At 39.0% G+C, this 21,866-nt stretch overlaps 1 protein-coding gene and 1 long non-coding RNA gene across 2 annotated transcripts; one reads left to right on the forward strand and one right to left on the reverse strand.

The window, feature by feature from the left end:
• Positions 1–150: 150 nt before the first annotated feature.
• LOC130171045 (protein shisa-like-2A) lies at positions 151–6,802 on the reverse strand. The gene is made up of 3 exons (XM_056378819.1): positions 6,451–6,802; positions 3,687–3,823; positions 151–2,754 (listed from the first exon to the last, which is right to left on the reverse strand). Exons 1-3 carry the CDS (start codon positions 6,630–6,632, stop codon positions 2,567–2,569), a joined length of 507 nt encoding a protein of 168 aa, XP_056234794.1. The 5' UTR covers positions 6,633–6,802; the 3' UTR covers positions 151–2,566.
• A 703-nt stretch (positions 6,803–7,505) lies between these two features.
• Positions 7,506–12,501, forward strand: LOC130171235 (uncharacterized). The gene is made up of 3 exons (XR_008828111.1): positions 7,506–7,592; positions 10,941–11,051; positions 11,252–12,501. It is a non-coding gene; the product is annotated as an uncharacterized LOC130171235 (long non-coding RNA).
• The last annotated feature ends 9,365 nt before the right edge of the window (positions 12,502–21,866 follow it).

Genomic DNA, 21,866 nt, shown 5'->3' on the forward strand with positions numbered 1-21,866 from the left:
AACGGCAGCTTTGGTGCTTGGAACTCATAAAAAATGCATTACGTAAGGTAAGAGGAAAATAAAATTCAAAGACATTTCTCAAGATACAGCAAGATAAAAGTAAAGCTAAGCATCAAAGGAAGAGAGAACACACAAACATGTAGTCATAACTTTAGTAACTTTGGAAAATACACATTAAGGTAAGAGGCACTTGAGCTGACAAATATTTTGCTCTAAGTACAAGTTTATGAACAGATACATGAATATTGCTAAAATGAGCTGAGAGGTCATGGCACACATGAGATTTTTTTTAGCTACAACATGAGGCTATCAAAACAAACTGTTACAGGACAAGAATGTCAGACTGACAGCTGAGATGTATCCAGACTGTCACCGCTCTTCATTTTTCACAAAGTACAGAATTGATGTATGCATATGTGACATGGTTTATCTCATTTTTGGTTGAACACAGGGAAATCAACAAGTCAACAACATTAATCCACCTATTCTCATGCCAGTGGTTCCTGAACTTTATATGTCCACATTAGATGAAACACAATGACTTTTATAGCTCCATTTCAAAGACAAATGTGACCATAAAAAGTTTCTTGATTAAATGCTCTTAAAAGCAGCTGTGTCACATTGTGGCTCCATTCATGGTGTCAGAGACAGCCTGTTGCCAGCATGCGCTGCTCTTGTTTTCTGCTCAATTATCTTTAAATGCAGCTTATTTTAACTGGGTAAGCTTCCTGTCAGCTTCTGTGTGTGTGTATAAAATGCTAGCCAGCTGACATGAATTAAATACTTGACTGTGCAGTCAATTTATGTCACACAAAGAAGAGAGCTGGGGCTGATTGGAGCATGATTACTTTGTGCAGGTATCTGGTCATAAACCAAAGTTTTGGGACAAATCTTTAAAGATTTCACCATCATGAGGTCACATGATGGTGAAAGACAACAATTCACACCAAAAGGATGTGTACCAAGTCTCATGGCATTCCATCAAGTCAGAAGGATTCATCCTCTGTGTGATAGTGTCCAGAGGACCCCATTCCTAACATCAGTAACCACGACGATCAAAATCTTATAGATAAGGATACAGGGAAAAGCATAATTAAGAGAGAACTGCCCAAATCCAGTTCCAGACAAGGATGACCTAGAAGTACAACAAAAGGCAAGACACATGTAACAGTAGATAGGTAAGACAGGTGACTATGTTCAGGTTTAGAGTCTTCACACAGACTAGCATTATTTGGAAATGGTACAAAAAAATGTGAGATGTAACCATGTGTTGCTGTGAGTTTTATACACCCTGTTAGAGAGGATTTCTTCAGGAACTGGTGTGGCACTACTCCGGCACTACTTTTCTCCTTGATGCAACAAGCTTTCAATACATACTTCTGCCAAAGACATCTGAATCTGAATCTCCTGGTGAACCCCTTCCTTCCATTCAGAAGAATTTCACACTCTGGAGACCTTGACTGAACAAAATTTTGTAAAAATCTTTCAAAATTGGTAGACTGACAGACTGACAGATGCTGCAATCTCTAGGCTAAAAATATTGGCAAAACAACTCTGAACTATGTTGTAAATATGGCTGCTGTAGAACAGGCTGCATGAAGATGCTCTACTTTGGAAAGACTTCCAGTGGGCATCTGAAATGAGACAGAGATATGATATCTTGACTTTAGTACAGGTCGAGCTCCAAAGACGCTTGAGCCTTCAATTTGCATAATGCATTCAGTAGTGAAACACCCACACCTTTCGTCAAAGTCCTAAATGATCCTAATTTATAACATACATTTTCTGTTATTTGTTCTTCATCTAAAAAGTGAGTTTGTGGTCATCAGGATGTGGGCAAGCTCAATGCCCTCACAAATTTAGACACAGCTCTTCAGGCCACAATGTTTTTTTTTCTTTGTTTTTCAGGTTTCTGAGTCTATGATGTCAATCATTACTCATCATTCAATATAGTAAAGTAATTTCTCATTCTAAAACTTTTGGGAAATTGCATGGAAATGGGCTCTAAAAAATGTATCACAACTCAGCCCTTCTCATCTATTCAAACCCAATTAAAACCATTTATTTAAATGATCTGTATTCAGTACTCTATATTTTGGACCGAGGCCAACATCATTTTCCAAAGACCCGTTACTGCAGACATACCACCATGAAAATATTTGATTGTCAATCACAGTCTTTAAATGTTTTGTTGACTTTCCTTCAAGCTGCCTGTAATAAGGCAACAAAACAGTGGGAGCAATCAAACCAAAATCCAACAGTTTTCAATGAGAGTTTTGTGTTGTTCTGACTCTCTGCAAAAGACACGTTACAAAAGCACATTTAGAAACAAACAGTATACAAGACTCATTAAAGTATAACTTTATAACTTTTCTCAATTAATACATTTGAACTTTGAAACAATGACAGTTCCTCTTAGGATTGGTCCGATGATGTGGAATTCTACATTCAGCCCAACCTGTAGCCTTCTGAAGAAGAAGGATAGTATCGCAGAAAACAGGTAGGCAGCCAGCTTAAAGGAATCAAAGTAAAAGTAACTGGTCAAAAAGTCGAATAGTCCCCATGTCTACGCTGGACCCTCGACGTCAATAGACGTCACAGTAGCCATGAAGCAACGCTGGAAAAGTCGGTCAGGATCTGGGGGCTGGTTGTCACAGTCCAGCTTCCCCCTCAGGAAGTGTTTCCTGAAACCTTGAGGACCAGCAAGAGCGCTGGCATGACTGTGCTCTGGTCCCTGTGGACTTGGTGTAGAACCTGTAAGGCAGAAAATCCACTTAGAAACTTGTGAGTAAAGAACCTGATACACAACAAAGCAAGAACACCATCAGATGTAATGTTTTTTTTTAAAGATGTTAAATGCCAGATCGTTTTTTTGAAAGCATGACTTAAACAATCGATCAAAAGAAAGGTGTCACTTCTGACACTCCCATGTAGAACTATCACGTGACTTCCCCTCAGCTTTACGTAGCATTACAGCATATTTCAGCTTATTGTTTTGGGTTTCAAGCCCCCAGCTTTAATATTTTGGTCACCCTCACCACTCTCTCCAACATCGTGTCCAGACACAGCCACTAGCTGTTTTCAGCCAAATAGCTTGAAATGCCCAGCAGCAAAAATCAGACCGACACGGTTAGCATCTAGCTGGTGCACATAGTGGATCATTTAGCTGCAGATGAGCCAGATATTTCCCTCAGGAGTTGTGGAAACCAAAACAGCAATGCAATGGAGAGAGTCCAGAGCATCCAGAACTGTGCATGGATGTGAGTCCGACTATATCTAGTTGGTACTGCTCCACCTCCCACACCAACTCCTGCTCCTTCCTCGCCACAGAGGTGACATTACACGTTCCTAGGACCAGTCTATGACACCAGAGATCAGCGCGCCTAGCTTGCCTGCCACACTAGTCGCACTGCACTTATATGGCAGTCCCAATAGTTCAATAGTTTTGTCATTATTGTCAAAATAAATGAATAGGCACAAAAAAGATGGATCATCAACCATGTGAAGAGTGTTCAATATATGAGCAGTTTTAAGATAAGAAAATAACAAACTCACAAATCAGAGTAAAGTCTAGTAAGGTTCTTTCATTCACAATCTTGGGGTCAGACAGTTTATGTCACACGGTATCTCCTAAATAATTCAGTGTATTTTATTGATGTGTTAACAGAATTAGATGTAGTCAGTACCTGGTGCTCGGAGCGGCAGCCCATTGTCCAGACCTTTGGGTTTGGTGGTGATGAAGAGGTAGCAGAGGACACACACAGTGATGATGAAGGCAAGAAGAACCACAGCTGCTACAGAGAGACCCACCAGAGCTCCAAGACTAGAAGACACAGAAAAAAGATGCAGAGGGAGCATCACCTTACATATCCTCTCAGAATACTATTCAATAGAAAGGAAATAGAGCAGATGATGCATCCATCTGCATCAGTTTGAAATGTTGGTATTGTTTAAAGTTTATAAATGTGTTTCCTTTATTTATTTATTTTTATTTATCTATTTTTTTTAAAAAGGAAAATTTAAACTAATTGTAAACCTGGATGTTGTGGTCCATAATGACTATTGGTCTTTTTTTTTTTTGTTGAAATTTTTGTAGAAAATCTTGTTCTTCAGTGCAAATTGAGAAATATCCTAGCTTATCATAAAACAGCAATAGCTTTACGTCTTGGTTTGTGTATGTACAAAACAATCTGTGGACGAGCGAGGCTAGCTAAAATAGCAAAATATCAAGTTAATTAAATATCAGATATCAAGTTTCACCACTTCTGAGTTTGTAAGTACCCCTAGCACCTGCTAACCATGCCAAAAGTAATTCTGGGAGCTATAGAGCCGTACCACGCCTATGCCCAATTACCTTATCAAATCAAAATAGTTTGAATAGTTTAAACATGGATGGAACAAGTTGTGAGTAAGTTTTTATGCATCCTTAATGCCTGAGACAAAAAACTCAAAACAAGAATAACAGAACTGGAACTGAAGAATCCACTAAGATCACAACAATGAGAAAGCAGCAGATATAACAGCAAGTATCCAGCAGAGATGGGAAATCCTCAAGGAAATAGTAATGGTGATACCAAAAATCAAGTAAGTCACCCCTCCAAAGAAGCCATCTGAAATATCAAATACGAGACGACAAAACAGACGAACTTGAAAGAAATTAACCAGCTGATATACTGTTTGCGGCCGCTTCAACCATCATGGACACCGTATAAAGACCAAGACAGCAACAATCAGTTTGCAGTCCAGTGGGGAAAATAGCAAGTTTAGTGAGACTCAGAGGATAGACAATATCTGCTTTTTGTAGTAGTTCTGCAAACTATTTTATTTCTTTGAATTGGAAAAAGATTAATGTTAAAGCTTGTGTAAGGCAATTCTGTACTAAATTAACAGAATATATATACTGTAAACGATTTCTGCTGTTTTTACTGTGTGCAGAAGTAGATTCGCAAGGTAATTTTTCAATGTATTCAAATATTCAAATATTACAGTATGCTGATATGTGTTTACTGTTAATCTGATTAAACTAATAATTGGTAAGTGGAAATAAACCTAGTCTGGAATATTTAGATGGAAAGAATGTATTGCATATTGCGTAATATTAAGTAAAGGAGCTTTTTTTTTAAACTCTCTGATTCACACGTATGGTTTGTTGTTTGTGTGTTCTTGTCCTTTTGTTGAAAGAGAAAAAAGAAAATGGTTTAAAATCAGATTCCCTGATATTTCACTCCTAATTAAAGAGCACCCACACACTGATACTTCCTGTACTCTCAAAGGATGAGATGTTAAAAATATGTTTACCATCCTTTGTTTCTGGTGTGCTTCAAATCTGCAGCAGCATGAGTGACATGTTCTGCATTCAAACCTGAAGAGTGTGTTTCAGTGGGATTCTTATTACACATAATAAAAGAAAAAAAGATGCAAAAACACCAGGCATACGCTGCCTCAAACATGGAGATATAGAAACACAACAATATGGATGACATATACAGCTAAAGGGAAAGTGAGGAAAGTCAAATATTGAAATTAAAAAAAAATAAGGCAGCAAATAAATGGAGGTTGATGCATGTAGAGAAACTGAATTATTATATAAAATATAGGGCAAAGTGACTTTCAATTGCTCCAGGAGCATTCATGTAGATTCATGCTCCAGCAAGAGTGGCCATACCACTGAGGTTGAGGTGCCTTTGAGAAGGGCACATAAAGAGCCCAAATCCAAGCTTTTTTCATTAACAGCCAAAGCTTTTCCAGAGTTGAGCCAGACCAGATCAGAGCCAACACTCAATTTTGAGGCAAATTGGTTATTGGCCTTGATGTAATTACTCAAAAATACATACAGGTTTTTTAATTGTTGATGCCTTTGTAAAATACACTATTTCTGCTATCATTTCTGGTGCCATTCTCATTCTTTATTTGTTTGTATGTTTGTGGAAAATCTTAATAATTTCCACCTGCACATTTGACAATGCTACTGTTAAAGCATGAAATACAACATAAAATTCCTCTCTGAATCCTCTCACATATTGATTCAAGATTTGTCTGAATGTTCTAAATCAAAAGTCTCCCTAATTAAACTCCAGTTTCTGGGCTATGACTGACATGTAGCCTGATTAGACCCAAACAGGGACACGCTGCAAAAACGCCATTAACCACTGACATAAACAGTAAATTGCGTGCTACTCAGGTCATACGTATATATTTTTATTTTAACCTTACAGGTCCTATTGCTAAAAAGTAGACCTACTGAATGTGATCTCCAGTTTTGAGCTGAACATCTGTCTATCTGAAATCATGCCTGCTGTTGCACATCGCGCTCTGGAGATTTTATTCTGCATAATGAGAAGTTGCGAGGAGCCTTCACTCTCCACCACACATCTCTGACACCAATGGTTGGCATTAAAAAAAAATCTGTGCAACACGTTAATTTCACTGCTTTTATTAGCCGCTCCTTACCTTAACCACCACATGTATCCATATTCGTAGGGGAAGAAGCTGTTGGGGTCATCACAACAGTACTTCAAGTCACTGAACCCGCAGCAGAAAAGTGCGGCAGTGTCATTTTCTGCTCTCGGACACGTGAAGCCCAGCACGTACACGTTTTCTTGGCTGTAGTAACTTTCGCAGTCCGAACCCATATCAGACGCAGACTGTCCGCACACACACAGTCGGTTGAGGTGAGCACATTAAAATCTCATCCCGTCCATTTCCCATTGCTGCAACTTCTGATACAGGAGCTGCTGGACTGAGACTAATGCACCCCCCACCCATCGCTCTCTCTCTCTCTCTCTCTCTCTCTCTCTCTCTCTCTCTCTCTCTCACCTGAGATTCAACGAAGATTGAGAAATAATAAAATGAAGCCTGAGGTTCCTAAAACAGCTACGTTTGAAAAACTCCTGAATGTTTCCAAATGTACTGAATTACATAAAATATAAAATAATGTTTTTCTGATGCATTTGTCGCTTGTTTTTACCTCATAATTGTTCTGTTGAAGAAATAATTTTATGAAATGTGGCATTGCCAATCTTCTCTATTTATCTGAACTCCCAGGGTGTGTTTAGACATGGTGTTACATATTCAAATTTCATTATTTAAAGCAGTCATTAGAGACAGTGAGACTGCACATCTGCATGAACAGATAGGAATCAGTTAACACTAACTTAGCATTCAGATACTTCACTTGTTTTTTCTACCTAAGTAAGAGTGTGGTGGCATACAAAGTTAATCAGTGCTTGATGAAACCATAACAAGGGCTCAGCCTTCTCAATACAGAGATAAGCTAAACACACATGATTAAATAATGATGCACTGATTAAGTGAGCAGTCAGTCATTAATCAGGACTTACTGCAGCAGCAGTGCCTAATATAAGCCCAAGTGCTTTAAGCATCATTAAGGCTTGTTCATCAGGACAAAGTTTTAAGTATAAAATCTGCAAAGAAATGAACCGTTATTGAAGAGGTGAGCATGCTAAGCCTAATAACAAGTTGGAAACTCAGTGGTGGTAACGCTGAAGTCATGTGACCGCGGTGTAGTTGGCTGCTGGCGATTGTATTTAGGTGATATTCATTTGTGAAAATCTTCCTGCTGAACACAACTTGTAAGTATCATAAACTTTTGTTTGTCACAGAGCTTCTTTTTTTTTTGCAATAATCAAAAAGCCAATGTAAAAATCCCATTGGCTTTTTGTTGAGGGAACCAGGGTGATGCTCACTTCCGGGTTAGCCTACAAAAATAAAATAATCCCTGCAGCGCTCTCTCATTGCATGATGTAGCGGAACTGTCTCACACAGAGGCCCTGAGTCAAAATCTATTTCTATCACCTTTAATATTTTTGTTTATTGTGTGCTCACATGTTGCATTTTTTCGAAATGGTTTATCAGATTACCACAAACTGTACTTAGTGGTTTCTGATCAAAATATAGTAAGCACTGTACTTGATTGGAACTTAAGATGGATTACACATATACTCATAGAACTAAAGTTACGTCCAGGTAACTTATAACTCTATTTCGAGTTCTCGTGTTCGGTCGCTGCGTCTACATTCACACAGAGCAGTGATTACTGTGAACAGGAGGTCTGCAGTGTGATGCTTTTGCTAAATGTGTGTTACTGAAGAGGAGAAGACTCTCTTCAACTACCTCCATGTTGTCCTCACTCTCAACAGTCTCCCCTGTCATCAGAAAAACACAAGTGAACAGTCACAGTTCTTGTGGTTCCTACGTCGCTACAGCTATATAAAACAGAATAAAATAGAATAAATAGAGATTAAAGATTCGACCATTTTGGCATCTCTAATATATACTGAATATTCAGTGTACAGTGTACTGTAACGTAAAAAGTTGTACAGCAAGGTGCAGAACTGTCTGACTTCATTGGTCTTGAGATTTATCAATTGCTCAGTTTTGCTCTAGGAAGAGTCCTGGTTGTTCCAAACTTTCTGCGATGTAATAATTCTGGAGGCCGCTATACTCTTGTGAACCTTCAATGCAGCAGAAAGTTTTTGTAGCTTTTGCCAGACCCGTGCCTTGACACTCCTGTCTCTGTGCTCTGCAGGCAGGTTTCTTCCACCTCATGGCTTTGTTTTTGCTCTGACATGCACCGTCAGCTGTGACACGTTGTATAGACAGGTGTGTGCCTTTCCAAATGATGTGCAGTCTCAGAAACAATCAGCTGATATCTGAGACGGCACTGATCTGAGTTTGTGCTCCAGTGTTTAATAACTGAACAACCCAAAGAGGAAGCTGATATTAAAGGTCAACATGTCTAACTCAAATGTAACATCCTAACTCTGACTTGTCAAATACCACATGTCTAAGCTGCGTTTTAGAACAGCATCACCTTCAGTATCACCGACATGACAAAGGTCACGCTATGCAAACAACAGTGCAGGACAGTTTAACAGTGTTGATTTTTCTGTGTGTGGCTTTTACGTTGGATGGACCTAACATTTCCTAACGAAGAAAAGAAAACAGATAGCGAGCGGAGCATATCTTTTCAAAGATATGCTCAAAATTTGACTTTATGATATCTGACATTCTGAGTGAAAATGTCACAAAACGAGTGACTTTTAACAAAAGTGCTTAAGTTGACTGGTTACACTACACAAAGCACAGGTGTATGTAATAAAATGAATGATCAATTTCATTTGGCTGCTTCAGTTTCAGGATCTAGGTGCGGTACACACTGTCACAGTGCCAGGGCTTAAATAGAACAGAGGCCTCATTAGTGTTATTAGCGACACATGTGTCATCCTTCCATAGCAGGTCAAAATTTTTTCCATTAATAGGCTACTGGTGATGTAAAGCTCTGAAAGGAGACATTCGGCATGATGACTACTTTTGCCTTTGCAACTTAAAGAACAGTGTGTAGGTTGGCCAAACTTAATTGTATATTTCATTATTAAATTGATTAATTAATTGGAAATTGAACTGAATGAATTAAATGATGAAAGGGAAGGACAGAAACCCGGATACTTCAGCGCACACCTCCAGTACCAGTCTAGTTGCGAAGCTATTTGTGTTGACGTAGCAAAATAAATGATGATATAAACAAACAAATCATAGTCTGTTGTTGCTTATTAGCTACTGTTCACTAATATGGTGCTCGTAGAACGGCTGTATACAAGCAATGCCACACTTGATGCTATGATTATATATACAGTATATATACGGATTTATGTTTTTACAAGTTCTAATGGTAGCATTAGAACACGTGGAGAACTCAAAGTTTTTGCATGTAATTAAAAAAAACATCCTAATTAACACTTTAAAAATTTGTTTTTCTCGACTGCAAAGACGCACTAAATGAAACTTTGATCCTCTTGATCTTCATTATCACTTTCTCAGCACAGAAGTATTCTCTTACAAATGTATTAACATGTTTTCCTTGGTTTCACACATTTTTACATCCATTTTCAAAACAGTGAACATATAATAGAGAGATCCAAAACTCTATAGGATGGCAGAACTAAGGAAAACATCTATTCACAGCTGAGAGAAATGACTGTGTAATTATGAATCTCTAATGCACCTGTGTGAAACTCTTCACTCAGCAATCAGTCCTCATTCATCTATAAAAGATGCGACCTTTGTATTGCTATCTGCAAGCATGAACCAAAGGGGCCAAAAACACGGAATGACAAGAAGAGGAGAAAAGCTGCGAAGTCCTTGACTTTCAAATGAAATATAGGCAACAATTATTTACCTACACCAAGGAGGTTATAGTTTTGATTTTTGTTTGTTTGTCAGCAGGATTATGAAAAAGGTACTGTAACAATTTGTAGCATACTTAGTGGAGGGATGGGGGATGGGCCTGAGAAGAATCAAAGAATTAAATTTTGGTGCAGATCCAAGAATTTCTAAAAATCAATTTCCTTAACACTGCAAGATGGGGCATTTTTGGACAGTTTACTCAATTTCTCAGAAAATAATTCATGGATATTGAAGCAAAAACCAGACATATTTATGGTTTGGAGCTCTATGAGCTTGTACAATTTGGTGCGGATCCAGATAATAATCTGGCCATTCTAAGCATGACATCAATCATGGCTTGTTCTTTAGAGAGGCTGGACAAAAGGTCCACCCCATTTCCCCATAGCATCTATTGTCAGAATTTTTCAGAATGAGAAAGTCACAATGTTACTGTGTATTTCAGCTTTACTGTACTGCCTTGCTGGCAGATCAGGCTGCTGTCGTAGATATGGTTGTGGCAAACAATGCGATCAGGCTGAATGAAATCCAGGCAGCGTACTTGCAGATCAGGGAGCATTTAGAAATATCAACATAGTGAGTTTTGTTCATATTGACTGAGTCCTCAAAGAAACCATGTCTGAATGATTGAAACAGCTGCAAAGACTTTTTATTCCAAAGAAACTCTGACATTGTGAACTAGGCAAGGCTCTTGAATAACTGGAATAATTTACTTTATTAATTTGCTTTTTCCTCAGAGAATAATGGAGCTTGAAGCTGAAGGGAAACATCACATTAATGTGGAGGAAGCTGCTTCAAGCTCTCTAAAGTGAAGAGACATGAAAGGAACATCACTGTTACAGTTACAGGTCAGAGGGACGCTAACATCACCATGTGTGCTGCCATCTCCAATGATGGTGTCCTTTGTCACATACCAGCTATATGCCCATACAATACACCATCACATTCTTTGATCCACTGAATGAAAGACTGGTTCCACCTGAAAAGAGAGTCTTGCTGACAGCTGCCATGACTGTGTGCCCTGCATATTCTCCTTTTCTGAACCCAGGTGAGGAATTCCTCTCTGCTTGGAGATGGAAGGTATATGATCACCAGCCATATGATCAGATGTCCCTCCTGGAGGCAATGAATGCCGGTTGCCTGGCAATTGGTGCAGAGGACTGCCAGGGATGGATACGCCATGCAGGGAGGTTTTTCCCCTCAGTCCATTGCAAGGGAAAACATCCAAATACAGCGGTGATGAGAACCTGAGGCTTTATCATCAGGACCAAATGGACTAAATGAATCTGATGCAGTGGAATAAAACATTTTTTCTCTAGTATTTCTGGTTTAATTCTTCATCAGTTCTTTGGTGGAGAAAGAATGCAGAACAAAAGCTGTACCATACATCTCTCTCACTGACTTTCCTGTCTCTCTCTCACTCTCTCTCTCACTATTGGAATCAAGGCAACGAATATCTTAAAAAGAAAAAAGTGATGAACCCGGCTGGTTGTTATTCAACGCTTTTATCATTTTACACTTTTAAAGTCACAATTAGGCAATGAACAACAAGTCCCAGCCAGGTTCATCACTTATTTGTGTCCCCTGGAAACACTTCCGCTGTGTTGTGTGTATCTGCAGCGCATGTGTTGTCAAATTGATGATGTTTCCTGAATTTGCAGCACATTTGTGTATTTGCATGTGTTTTCTTAAGGTGCAGTGCATTGAGCTCTCAGGGCCACTGTAGAATATATTAATTTGACAACAGGTTGTGTTGCGGTAATACTTTCATTCTTTCATGGGACATTTCAATATCATATGTTGAAAGCAAATCAAGAATTACATCATATGAATGACCTTTGTTAAAACATTCCCAGTGATTTTAATGTCCTCCTCAATCCTTTCAAACTTGGTTTACAATCTGTGCAAGGATACTACTGAGAGTAGTGCGCAACAAAAATAAATAAATACAATGAAACATACAAATGTTCAATGATGGATTTTTTTTCAGTTTTAACAAAATATTTTACAGTGTGTTATTGAAACTTTGTGAAGGTTTAATTTCTTTTACCTTCCTCTTAATAGTAAAGACTTCGATAGACTGTGGGACTCAACCCCAAGTTCTGGTTCTGAAGACATAAATCCTTACAAACAGCTGAGAAATATATATCGTCTGTGCATTTGTTGGGGACTGTTTTCAGCGATGGATTAATCCACATTTGCTCTGCTGAGTCAAAATAAACTACAGTGTCTGTGTGTTCATAGTAATAGTAAGTCTTACTCATGTTTTTGACAAACACAGTAGCTCTGTGGCACAGATTAACAATATATATCAGGCCTTGGATACACCATTACTTGTTAGTCTAATCAAACAAAGGGTTAAGATGTTATGAATATAAAATACGACCACTATCCTTCAATGAAAGAGTCCATATAGAGACATATTTTAATTGCACGTACGTTAACACCTTAAACAATCTTTTGGCCTTGAATTGTATAAGTCTCAATGCATTTACATGCTTTCACGTACATGGCTCCATTAGAGCTCAGCCTTTCACTGATGTCCCTGAGTACCAATAGCTGTTCAGTTCCTCACAGATATGTTTAGGAATTTACAACATTTTAGTCCTATTGCACTTGCTCAGACACAGATACTAGACTACCTCCATGTGAATGGTTTCTAAGTCACAATCACCATTTCCTGCCAATTCTTATCTCCACCGGTTCATGCTTGTTATCCAATCACAACCTGGCACGCTGGCCTTTAACCAATCAGTTGTAAGCTGTCAAACTGTCAAAAGCACTCTCTCTCTCTCTCTCTTCTGTCTTTCAGCTGTCCATGACCCACCTCCACCCCTTCACCACCTCAACCGTGGATACCTGACCATCTCCAATCAAACCATCCAATCAGAAGTTTCCCTGTCATGATGACGTTCCCATCCTCGAGCTCCATCCCTCATCACCACCACCACTGTCTAGGCTCCGGGGGAAGTTTCCTCTAATCGGAAGGACCTTAACCATATGGACCGCTTTCCATAGTGATCCACTTCCTGCCGGACTCTAAGCACCAAAGTCTATTCCTTCTGTTCACGTTAAATTCCATTTCTCTACTAATTCAATTTTAATGTCATGATATGTTGAAAAACATAACAATTAGAATATTTTGAAGGACACTGCTGAGAGTACTACACAACAAGAACAGGAAATGACTTTGCCTGGAACTCGGGTTCTCTCCAGTTACAAACAAGAAGTGAATTGTCCCATCTGTTCCATAAACTGAAATGTCATCGTCTTTTCTGAAATGTCATTTTGTTTTTTGAAATGTCAGTTTGATGACATAACACTTCTGTGGTTTTAAATTAAAATCCATTACCTATAATAGTGGAATTTTAAACTGTGGTACTTCTTCTGATTAAAGAATACGTATCCCATAACTGAGGGAACTGAAGTCTGCAGACACCAAATTATTGGCTCACTGGAGGGACGAAGATGATGTGTTACGGCATTTCAACAGTAACGCTGGTCAGCCTGATGGGGGCACCATACCTAAAGGGCAGAATTACAACATCACTGTGCTGACACTGTCAGCATAGAGGTCATGGGCAGATGATGCAGCTTCACATGGTATTTTGTTTTAAAAGAAATCACCCCTGATAAAAACAACAATAACTCCATCACACGTTACATTATGATGTAACCTAAAGGGTGATACATCTTACTATACATAAACTCAGAGCCCGCATCATTCACTCATCATTATCAACAAAGGGCAACATGTTTCTTTGCTCTGTCTTTCTTCTGCTTGTACTGCAACAACCAAATTCCACAGGGACCATCAACTGAATCTGACATTGGACACATTGCTGTTGTTTATGTAGCTCATACCATGATGAACTGTGTCTAGATTGAGGAGCTACAGAGCCCAGTTCGGATGAAGAAAAACTGAAATATTGAAACGTTTCACCTCCAAATCAGAATTAAATTTTCTCTTTTTTTTTACTAGTACAGAGGCCAGACGATTATTGCAGTCAGCCTCGACAGCGTCTGCGCCGGAACAAGTACAATAGGACTAAAATGTTAAATGTGAATGCATGTGAAATTCCTGTGTTGTCCAAAAACTGTTAAAAACATGTGTGAGACTCTTTCATTACCATGATCACACACACACACTGTTTATTTTGACTTACATTCACTGTTCTTTTGCCGTAAACACTCATTAGAGAAAATGTGGATTAATCCATCGCTGAAAATAGTCCCCAACAAATGCACTTTTTCCCCCTGTTTGAGTTACATTTGCTAAAACCTACTGAACCCTTCTGTTTTGATTCTTATTTCAAAATGACAATATATATTTCTTACCTGTGTGTAAGGATTCATGTCTTCAGAACCAGAACTTGGGGTTGACTGCAACTGTGTATCGAAGTCTGGAAGTATTGAGACAACGCTGGTGAACGAACCTTCACTTAAGTACAAGTATTGATAACACACAGTAAAAGTATTTCCTCAAAACAAAAATTCCTCTAATCCTTTACGTTAAATATATGTTAAAGTATTAACAACAAAATATATGTAAACAATAAAAAGAAAAGAACTCATTATGCAGGAGAATTGCTTCTATTAGAGTTATTGTAGAGTATAACAGTTTAACGGATTGGCACCTTGGTCCATTAGTGAGCTAAGCTGCAACATAAGTCACATCCTTGTTGGTCAGAGGGGAAGACATTAGAAGCTAATGGTTTTGTTCACGGTGAGTGAATCACTGTGAGTTAGTTTTTGCCCTTTCTCTCTCCTGTGTTTTCCTGTTGTCCCCTGTCGGTCTCCGCCTCCTTGGTCTGTCACCCACAGCTTAATTACCTTCGTCTTCTTTCCACTCATCGCCAGATTGTTCAGCCGTCCATGCGGTAGAGTCGCTCACAGCCATTCAGTATAATTAACGTCTATCATGTAAGATTTTTATTCCCTCTTATTTCCTTGTGTGACCTGCTTACATTAGCTTTTCTTTATGCTGCAGGACTCCAGGAGCCAGACTGGCTCAGCCCCTACCTCACCAACCCCCCTGCCTCCCCCACCTTTTTGCTCACTAAATCATTTATCAAACTGATCCCGTGTTCTGTGTTCCCCTCTCTCTTCTTCTGGCTCCAGAAAATCACTCTTTTTGTGCTGAGTGGCTGTTTGATTTGCTAAAAGGTCAAAACACATTTCACAAAACACAACGTTTGAAAAGACACAACATTTCCACTACCTGTTTTTGCTGTGTACTACTCTCAGCAGTGTTAGAAAGGAGTGAAGAGGAGATTGCAATGTGAATATTCCAACAAAGGTCATTCACATGATGTAATTCTCAATATGCTTTCAATATATTATGACATTAAAATGTCCCGTGGAACCATGAAAGCATCAGGACTGAGGCGTATCTTTTTCAATAAAGCCAAAGGCTTAAACGAAGTGCCATTTATTGATACTTAACATGGTTTTGGTTTGTGCCAAAAAGGCAAGCAAATATAGCAAGATGATTGTATTAGAGATCACAAACCCTGCTGTACTCTGCGCCTGCACTTTTAGCACTTATTGAGATAAGGTTTTCCTCACTCAATTTATTTTTGTGTGCAGGTCTTTCCATGAACTGCCAGTGAGTTGTTAGACCTGGACTGAGCACCTACGGACTGAACACATTCAGACATTCAGTATGGAACAGCTTTTGTACAGAATTTTATTGTAAAGCAGAAATACTCAAGCATTATTGTGCTGCATCAGATTTTCACATTTACATTCTTCTTTCCGAAATATCCCAAAACCAAAACGAGGAGTTGAAATACTCAGAACTCGTCATTTAGTCCATTTGGTCCTGATGATAAAGCCTCAGGTTCTCATCACCGCTGTATTTGGATGTTTTCCCTTGCAATGGACTGAGGGGAAAAACCTCCCTGCATGGCGTATCCATCCCTGGCAGTCCTCTGCACCAATTGCCAGGCAACCGGCATTCATTGCCTCCAGGAGGGACATCTGATCATATGGCTGGTGATCATATACCTTCCATCTCCAAGCAGAGAGGAATTCCTCACCTGGGTTCAGAAAAAAATATACACGTATATACACTGCTATACACGTGTACAGTGAACACACACCTTCCCTGGATAATACCAACACGTCTCTGATAACTCTGTGTGAGGCCAAAGGAGAGCTGTTACTGGGTCATTAGCTGGCCAATTACAATTCAAGGCACACCGAGGGGCTACCACTTGAGGAGGGACGGCTTATTTATGCAAAGATAGACTTGGATGCGGGCCAGCCCTGGTGCTGAAACGCTAACAGGAAGTCTCCTGACCCTCCCAATTACCAGTCCGCAATGCCAGTCTTTGGCCCCTTTGATCCATGCTTGCTAATAGCAACACATAGGTAGCATCTTTTTATAGATGGATGAGGATTGCTGAGTGAAGAGTTGTGTCAAGGAGTTACAGACAGGTGCATCAGAGATTCATAATTACGCACTAATTTCTATCTGCTGTGAATATATATTTATCTTTTTGTTTAAAACAGTTAATCCAATAGGGTTAAAAAAAAAAGTGTGAAACCAAGAAAAAAGTGTTAACCCATTTGGAAGAGAATACTTCTGCTATGCTAAGAAGGTCATGATGAAGATCAGGTGTATCCCACTTTCATTAATCATGTCTTAGCAATCGAGAAAAACTATAACAACATGCCCAGACCGTCATCAGTTGCCTGGCAGCGAAAACGACCAATCCCAGCAGTGCAGAGTTTTGAAACCAAAAAGTATGACACATATATTTCCTCACTTGGGATACAACTGTTTTTTTAGCCACTCTACCATCATCATCAGCTGGCCAGTCCATCACTTTGTTCCAGGCTGAAATCTTTACAACTACATGGATTTCAGTGAAATTTGGTACAGACATCTGTCACCTAAAAAGAATGAATCTTACAGGTCCAGGTAATGCTCAATCATAACCACTTTCTACGACGTGTTGTCTGAACATTTTGGAAATAAAGTGCTTGTAGTATAACGACTGTGGTCAAAGTGAAAAGCTGCCTGTCACAAGCCGTGTTTCCATTGCAGTATTGCACAAAATAGCGGTGATTTTTTTTCAGAAAAGTCGACAAATCATAATCTGTGATTCCACTGAGTGATGTTATGCAAATAAAGCTGGGTTTTCTCCTCTCACTATATCATTTCATTTAAACATGGTGACAGATTCCCAGCATCTGCTAATTGTTTGGACAATTGCATCCACTTCAATAGCCGCTGTAGTACATGATTGAAAGCGATGAGGGCGAACACAATGATGGAAAGGCAAACTGCTCATACCTGGCATCGGCCACATCAGGGATTTTTGGGAGATAATAGTCTCCAATGTTTTTGGATGTCATGTGACTACTCAAGTCATGTCATTTGACTAAAATGTCGAAAAAGTGTTTTAATTCCCTTTTGCAAAATATTGCTTTGTTGAATATCTAAAAAACCTCCTCATGCAAGCGTATCATTTTTTTGGCAACATTTTAGTTTTTTTGAAATTCATGTGTTTCCATCAGCCTCCTCATTTCTTAGTTCACAATTTGCACAAATTTCCAAATAGCATTTTATTGTTAATGAGAATGAGGAGACATGATTTCATTTCATTTTAAAAAATGAGAAGAACAGAGAACATTCATCAGCTGTTGATGAAAAGTGACAGAAATAGTTCAATAACAAATTAAAAAAGCGAACCTTCTAACAGCTGTTCAGTCACAACAGGAAGTGTTTGTGTATGGTGGTCGCACATGGTGGATATCCTACTGATAGCTTCACTGTCCTTGGTTTCCTCTTGTGCCCTCATGCGGTTTATGTTTGTGATCGTGATATCTCAAGTCCCACGTCATTTTTCCAGTTTGAAAATTAGAAATAAATACCATTCTAAGCCTGGTGAGTGATGTGTTTATCCAATCTACTGCCAGCAGGTTTTATGTTGAGGTCTGATTGAAGGAGAGACCTGTCAGTCATCTGGTGTTCAGCTTACTTGAAACAACATCTGTCCCAAGCAGATGTTTAAATGAGCCTTAGCAGAGCACAATGAGAATCTGGCTTTGTGAGAGAAAAAAAACGGAAAAAACAACCTGATTGAGTCCATTTTGCGCCCAAAATTCTGATATTTACTTTTATAATAAGTAAGAATATGTGTTATCTAAGTGAGTCAATATGGCTGTAAACTTTCTGCAAGTGCTCGCTTGTTCACCTCAGCTCCTTCCATCTCCACAGGGAAGCATGCTGCTGGAGGGTCATGCTCTGTGGACTGATTGCCAGTTGCTCTGAGGTGAAGTTGCTAAACTACAGACCACACAAGGCAAATATCTGGTTAAAACTATTTTATTTCACATAAATAAATGTAAGAAACATATTAAAGCCATTTCAGCAGGTGCATCATATTGTATGCCGTTGGTTCTGGGCGTAAATGGTGCATTTTGGTTGAACTTGAGGCATGTGAGCGACTGCATTTGGGTTTTTAATGAATGAATGCATGTCAGCTTCTGGGAGGTTGTCTAATACTGTGTAATCCCTGCCTGATGAAACCAGATAGAGTGGAAATATTGGCAAAAGAGAGGGATTAGTGACCATGGAGTCTGGCAAAACATGTGATTGCAGCACAAGCACATACTTTACTCACACATATGTAACTCTTCCCGCACACACGGACAACACGCCACAGCACTTGGCTTCATTCATGATTCTTCTCCATGTAATGCAAAAGAATGAGAGGAGGGTGTATGTGTGGGCTATTAGGGCGTGTGAGTATGTGTTTGTATCTCAGTTGTATGTTATCTTTGCACTTGACTCCCAGCCATAAAAATACTGCATCACATTTTCGAAGTAAATAAGAATTAGAATAGGAGATGCTACAGTAAATCAAAAGTGATTGTGTCATTTTGCTTTTCATTTTTTCAGTCATTATGTTTTTGTAATCAATAATTAAATTACTACCATATCTTTTTTCCATAGAACTCCTTCAATCCAAGTGTACCTCAAGCCAAATGGGAGCAGTACACTTCTAAAAAGGGGGGAATTAAATTGACAAACTGAATCTGTGTGACCTGACTGCCGCACACATGGTCTCATCCTGAGGACAGACTGTGAAGGACATAGCGACCTGAATCACTCGAGCTTTGGGAAAACAGAAGATTAAAACTCCTCTCTGGGTAAAATAAATAAATAAAATAAAATCTGTGCGGCAGACAAAACAGTCCAGGGCAGGACCTGTGCAAACTCACAACGGGAGTGTGTGTTAAAACCAAGAATTGTGGCTCGCAGACCCGACCGCAAACTCCCTTTTAGACAGACAACCCACAGAATACTACAGGCTGCACCGGTCAGCCTGAGGTACGACTCGTCCGTTGACAAAGAGATTAAAGAGCAGTGTGACATTTCAGAAAATATGTTTCTTGCCAAAAGTTAGACGAGAAAAGTTAGAGCTCAGACTTGATTAGCCTAGCTTAGCATAAAAACTAAAAGCAAGGTGAATCCACGACTTTTGACTTTTATATTACATAGACTTGCATCATCTCGCTCCTCCTATATCTGTTAGCATTCTGAGAACCATTCCTGAAATAGATAAAACATCAGTAGGTTTTGTCTGTGATGGTCTTTCTGTCCAATTTCGAGACACTAGCTCTGCAGACTCATTTAAAAGCAAAATCAAAACACATTTATTCTCATCAGCTTTCAGCCTCACTTAGCCTGCCCTGGCTGCCGCACTGTGGTTCTTCATTTTGCTTTTCGTTTTGTATACACATGGTTGAGTGCTTGGTCTATACGCTGCACATTCTTGTGTTTGTGTTTTCTCAGTTTCTTTATCCAGGAGTGAATATACAGGAGAGCTGTGCTGATATTTCATGTTGTGACTTGCTAATGCTGATCATTTTTTTATGTACAGCCCTTTCACACATATTTTGTGATGTCAGGCTGTAATAAACCTTGCCTTGACTTGACTTGACAATCAATATGCATCTAAATTTGCATCTAATTTTAAAACCCTTCTATGAAATCTGTCGTATGGACCGTGGAGCTGAAGTGTCATGATTTGAGAGGATCCAGACCCTGAAATAAACTCAGTCTTGTAAGCTGTGTATTTTGAAAAAAAAAGAATAAATAATCAAGTTAAAGTCTTTACAATAAAAACTAGAATTACCCCTCGTGGTTGTATGCCTCCACCACCCAGACTTGTTTCAGGTTACATCCCTGTTTATCTAGAGTCATATAAAATATTAGCCATTTGTGTGAAATTTTGTAATAGTTGTTCATTTCTGTGTGGTCTTGATTAATGGCTAGAAAGTGCTTTCTGAAGTCACCGTAACCTTGACCTTTGACCTTTGACCACGAAATTCTCATCAGTTTTCCCTTGAGTCCAGATGAACGTTTTTACCAAATTTAAATAAATTCCCTCCAGGCGTTACAAAGATATTGCATTCACAACGTCTTGTGAGGCCACCATGACCTTTGACCACCAAAATCGTCAAGGAGTCACTGATATATCAGAGCTCATTCAAGTTCCTGTGTGGCTGATTATTGAGCGACTGAACCCACTGCTGCTTTCTCCCACTGAACAGTCAGTCCAGAGAGCCACAGTCATGTGAGAACATTTTCATTCCTGCTTAAAAAAATGCAACAAAAAGTGAATGAGGTTTGGAAAACTCCTGCTTGAATTTAACTAAAGCCAACAGCACTGTATGTATCCCGCCACACGCTAACATCCAAAGGTGAATGACAGCTGTGTCAACACATGGGTGAAATTATTATAGCCAGTACTCCAGTATACAGACAGCTACTGTATATGTGAAAGTTCAGTCAAATGCATTTTCGCTAATCCCCTTCCTATTGCCTCATAAAGCATTTAAATACATACATTACTGAATGAAATCCATCTGAATGGTAAAGCTCTCATGCACGCCTCTCCCCTACCACGCAGCAGAGGAAGGCGATCCTTTAAATACAGATTGTCACTGGACAAAGCTGCAGTGCTTTCTGGATAAGCAGTCACACAATTTTGCAAGTGTTTTATACTGGACAACACAACAACTTGTACATGTCAACTCACTGATTGGATGGAGACCATACAGCGGGAATCCCTGTTCTCTCTTTGAATGAGTGCTTTGCTGAAGTGCTTTCACTTGATGCAAGTGAATAATACAAAACAGCACATATTATGTGTTGCCAGTTCTATTTAGAGAGTTTGAGTTTTACTTTGTTGAAGTAAGATGCTGTTCTTGTATTCACTGATTATCTGTCACTGGACATAAAAATATTTGCTTGTCTGTCCGATGCAAAGTCTAGTCAAGTGTAGTCTTTCTTTCAGATGTTATTTTTTAATATGTTTAACCATTTTTTCTTTAGGCATTGAGATAATTTGTTAGAAACTATTAAGTGACCTTTAGCAAAAGCTGGCTTAATGGACTTTAAGTTAATTAAATCTGATGAATGTGGAAAGATAATTTGCCTTTTGTCTGTTCTGTGCATCAGTGACTGTGATCCTATATACATGTTTACATTTTTGCAAGCATTCTGCATTCACAGCTTTACTGCACACTTCACTATAATTTGAGCCAGAACACCTTCATTTGAGATAAAACTGACACATAAGTGAAATTACAGAAGCATCTATAATTTAAGGGTTTGTCATCAACTTAATAAATTTTACCAT

The sequence above is a fragment of the Seriola aureovittata genome, chromosome 6 (genome assembly GCF_021018895.1).
Source record: "Seriola aureovittata isolate HTS-2021-v1 ecotype China chromosome 6, ASM2101889v1, whole genome shotgun sequence".
Taxonomy (NCBI): domain Eukaryota; kingdom Metazoa; phylum Chordata; class Actinopteri; order Carangiformes; family Carangidae; genus Seriola; species Seriola aureovittata.